The sequence below is a fragment of the Euprymna scolopes genome, chromosome 6, assembly GCF_053919585.1.
Source record: "Euprymna scolopes isolate OS-2025 chromosome 6, ASM5391958v1, whole genome shotgun sequence".
Lineage (NCBI taxonomy): Eukaryota > Metazoa > Mollusca > Cephalopoda > Sepiida > Sepiolidae > Euprymna > Euprymna scolopes.
In genome coordinates this window covers 145,662,441-145,666,570 of record NC_136487.1, presented here as the reverse complement: position 1 = coordinate 145,666,570, position 4,130 = coordinate 145,662,441, and the positions used below count along the sequence as shown (strand labels likewise).

At 45.4% G+C, this 4,130-nt stretch overlaps 2 protein-coding genes across 2 annotated transcripts; both read right to left on the bottom strand.

The window, feature by feature from the left end:
- Positions 1–876: 876 nt before the first annotated feature.
- On the bottom strand, positions 877–2,022 carry LOC145278267 (uncharacterized). The gene has a single exon (XM_080130559.1). The coding sequence runs from the start codon at positions 2,020–2,022 to the stop codon at positions 877–879; it is 1,146 nt and encodes a 381-aa protein (XP_079986685.1).
- A 47-nt stretch (positions 2,023–2,069) lies between these two features.
- Positions 2,070–3,761, bottom strand: LOC145278266 (uncharacterized). Its single transcript, XM_080130558.1, has one exon. The coding sequence runs from the start codon at positions 3,759–3,761 to the stop codon at positions 2,070–2,072; it is 1,692 nt and encodes a 563-aa protein (XP_079986684.1).
- Between the last annotated feature and the right edge of the window lie 369 nt (positions 3,762–4,130).

Here is a 4,130-nt window from a genome sequence, read left to right as displayed (position 1 = left end):
CTGTAACCTTATTTCATTTAAGGTTGTTGCCAAATCCAAATGTTGGTTTCTCTGAGTGTCCTTCATAATTAAACCTGTTAAATGGTCTTTTTTACCCAAAAGAATTGGATTCTGCACCTCATAGGTATGCCATTCTGAACCACCTATCGTTCCCCTTGAAAGAATGATATTGAAGGGATCCAGGTATAGGTTTTAGTTTTTCACTAGTTTTGGTGGACTTTTACCTTCAGGAGCCAACAAAAAATCTAACTCTAAGGCAAAAGATTCCGTTTGCATTAATTTTATCAAATAAATTTTTGCCAGAAGGTGATTGTCCTCACTTCTCTTCAACGTTTTGTTGATAAACTCGAAAACCAAAGTCATTACATTAACTAATCTGAAGTTGGAAAATCTTTCTACAGAGACTATAGGGGGACTTTCGTTTTTATGTCTCATAAACAAATTCATTGAAGGATGAACGCATTCCTTTTGTTCTTCGGAGAGGCAACCTAACTCGATCCTGTTCCACCGAATTTCTTCCTGCTTTATTATGGAAAAATTAATTTCCTAGAAGTAATAAGACTGCTCAGTCGAGAAGGAAGCAAGATACACTCACCTTTAGAGGTCTGAAAAGGTCATGTGATCACCATCACATGACCAAGGTAAAGCTTTATAACGCTTCTAGGAAACAACAACTCTTTTGGTTAGTAACAAGGTAAGTGCACCTACTCCCCTCTCTCCTGAGCAACCAGTAACTTCTAGTTTTTTCCACACATTCCCCAGGAAAGAAAAAAAAGAAAATGAAGGGAAACAAAGAATATAAGGGTAGGCTCTTACTCAAAACAGTAACATGTTAGTATATTTTTTTGTTTATTTTCTTTTGAGGTTGATCCCTAACTATTCGGGGAGGAGGCTAGGCCTGCCTCGCCGCCGTCGTAGTGGGACACAATCGGGACAGTACCACTTTTGTCTTTCAGGAGGTGGAGACTCAATCCCCACACACCTGAAGTGACACCAGTCGTCACATCTATCACAGCAAATCATGTCCTGGTCACCCTGCGGGGAACCACATATGGGACAATACCAAACAACTTCATTGGAACATGCAGACTGGGGAGGAGTATCACCGAGATTGTCAGCCGGCTCATCAACTGATGCAGGTACAGTTGGAGCATGATCCTCTTCACTCAAGGATAATTCCAGGGGAAATAGGTTCTTTGATGAGTGGATATGTACTGCATTCCCACCCCCCTGTCTGACCCTTGCTGACCTGACTACGCCATCCTCTCCGCAAAACACCTCCAGGATGATTCCAAGGACCCAAAAGGGCCTAGGCTTCAGAGGAATCTTCACCAACACCACGTCTCCAACCTTTAAACGATTCCGGATAGGCACTCTGGAACGACCCTGGGGTCTCTCTCTGAGACTCAACAAGTACTCATCGTACCACAGAGCTCGGAATTTCTTCAGACACTGGTCCCGTACCCACATGGTTCTGAGAAGCCTCTCTCGACTGGGAGGAAGGTGTGCGGCAAAATCTGCATCATTGAGACTCAAAAGCAGCCCGGGACTCTCATTAGGCCGCAAAAACATGTTGGGGGTTACTGCCTCCAACTCAGTCTCTGCCAATTCTCGATAGGTTAGAGGGCGGTTGTTGATGGCTCTTTGAATATCCGATATGATAGTCAATAAGGTGAAATAATTCATCTGACCTCTACCAACCACCTTAAAAAGACAGTTCTTGATTGTCTGGATACTTCTCTCCCAGACACCTCCAACCCAGGGCGAGAAAAGGGGGATGGGGCAGAACTTGATTAAACAGGAGCCAAATTTCTGTTGGTAATCGTGAGTCAATACCAGCCTCTTAAACAGCCGACCACCACCTAAAAAGGTTTTAGCATTGTCACAATAAATGGCAGAGGGAATGCCATATAGGTTGGTGAACCGCACCAAAGCCTGCAGAAAGGACAACACGCTCATATCCGGCACCACCTCGACATGTACAGCTCTGACACTGAGACAAGTGAAGATGAGCAGGTACATTTTCACCTCCTTGTCACCTTCTTTAACCCACAGGTGGCCTGTAAAATCTACTCCCATGTGTTTGAAGGGAACCTCCAGTTCGATACGGGAAGCAGAAAGGTGGCAACATTAGGAAGCATGACTTGTCTGGCATTGTACTTCCGGCACAGGGCGCATGAAGCCAGGACCGTCTTCACTGCCTGTCTGCCCTTGGGTACCCAGTAACCATGGCGTCTTAATTCTGCCAAAGTGGACGCGACTCCCAAGTGCTGGCATCTGTCATGTGCATCCATGATGATAAGCCTAGTCACTGGGTGATGTTTTGCCAACAGAATCGGGTGTTTAATTTCCACGTTAAAGTGGAGAGATCGGCTAATTCTACCACCCGACCTGATTAGTCCATCACTATTGATGAAGAGGTCAAGGGCGCGCACCAACCCAGGAACAGTCTTGCCTGAAGAATCTAACAAGAATTCTATTTCTTCAGCATATACTTGATGCTGCATAGTCTTCATGATCAGAATGGCTGCCAGCTTTTCACAGTCAACCTCTACTCGATGCAATCGATAAATAAACTTAACTACCAGGGTGGTCACCCTCAAAAGCTTTGAAAGGGTAGAGAATCTTTCTAAGGGAAGCACCATACGAGATTCCTCTCCATGGAGGATAGTCTGTTCCTCTTGGAATGCTGCTATCTCCTGGCTGCGTCGACTCAGACATGGTAACTCTTGTGTTGCCCATGGTGCAGAACCACTACTCAACCAACTGGGACCATAACACCACAGTTGGAAGCAGGTTCTGAATTTTTGCATCGTCAACCCCCTTGTGATCAAGTCGGCAGGATTTTCTGCGGTTGGGATGTATCGAAAGGAGGGAACAAAGCCAAGTGCAGATCCCAACTCTCCACTCATCTGCTGAATGTCCTTCAGTCTATTACGGGCAAGCAGGTTCTTACTCGCAATAGTCCCTGAGACTAGCCAAGAAAGAACAACCTGAGAATCAGTGGCCACATGAATCTCAGAAGGAGAGAATCTGCCAAAGCTCCGTAAAATAGTGGGCAGGCATCTAAAAGCCAAGAACACTACCATAAGCTCCAGTGTAGGAAGAGTCTTCCTCTTCAAGGGAGCCACCCTAGCCTTTGCAAACACCAGGTACGAATGGCCATCTTGCACCGTGTAAGCGGCGGATCCGTATGCCTCTGGAGAGGCATCACAGAAGAGAAAGAGTTCGCCCACTCCATTCTCACTGAACGCCCTTCGGGGAAAGGAAATGGTCCCCAGTTCAGAGAGATCAGATGAAAGCTTTTTCCATAAGGACAAGTATTCTGGTGGCACCAGGACATCCCATGCAACCCCCCCCTTCAAAAGCCTGCTCAACAGAATACGGCCCTGCAATGAAACCGGCAAGCACAATGATAAGGGATCATAGACTTTCGCTGTCTCCCCGAGAATCTGTCTCTTTGTGCAAGCACAAGGGTTGCAATTAACAGGTGTCACATGAAGGGCATCCGAGAGAGGACAGTATCGATACCCCAGCACCTTTTCCCAATTGTTACCATGAACGCTCAATGTCCCATGTTTTTCCATTTCACCTCGAATACCCACATGATCAGAATTACAAGACTGCAATTCAAAACCTCCCCGAAGCAGTCGTTCCCGAGAGAGAGCGTATAATCTACACAGTTCATCTGGATTATCATCTGACATCACCAGATTATCCACGTAAAATCGGTTCTCCATCAAAAACCTACAATTGTCCATTGGGAACTGAGCAGCATGGTACCGGAGGACATAATTTAGTATGAAGGGACTGGAAGCAAACCCAAATATAATGGTATTATATCTAAAGCAGCGCAGTCGACCCCCATCCTTCAGAAAAAAAACAGAATCGGTTTCTATCTGCTTCCAGTTTCAGTCGTATCATCAGGAAAGCCTTCCTTATATCTAATAACTCAACATGGTTATTAGCACGGAAGGTGAGCAATAAATTTAATAGATCACTCGTAAGATTCACTCCCTGGTAGGTTGCTTCGTTAAAAGAAGGAAAGTCCCCAGTCTTGAGACTGCAGTTGAACACGGGCCTAATTTTAGTGGTAGAAGTAGGGTCTGACTTTAAAACAGGTCTGTGTG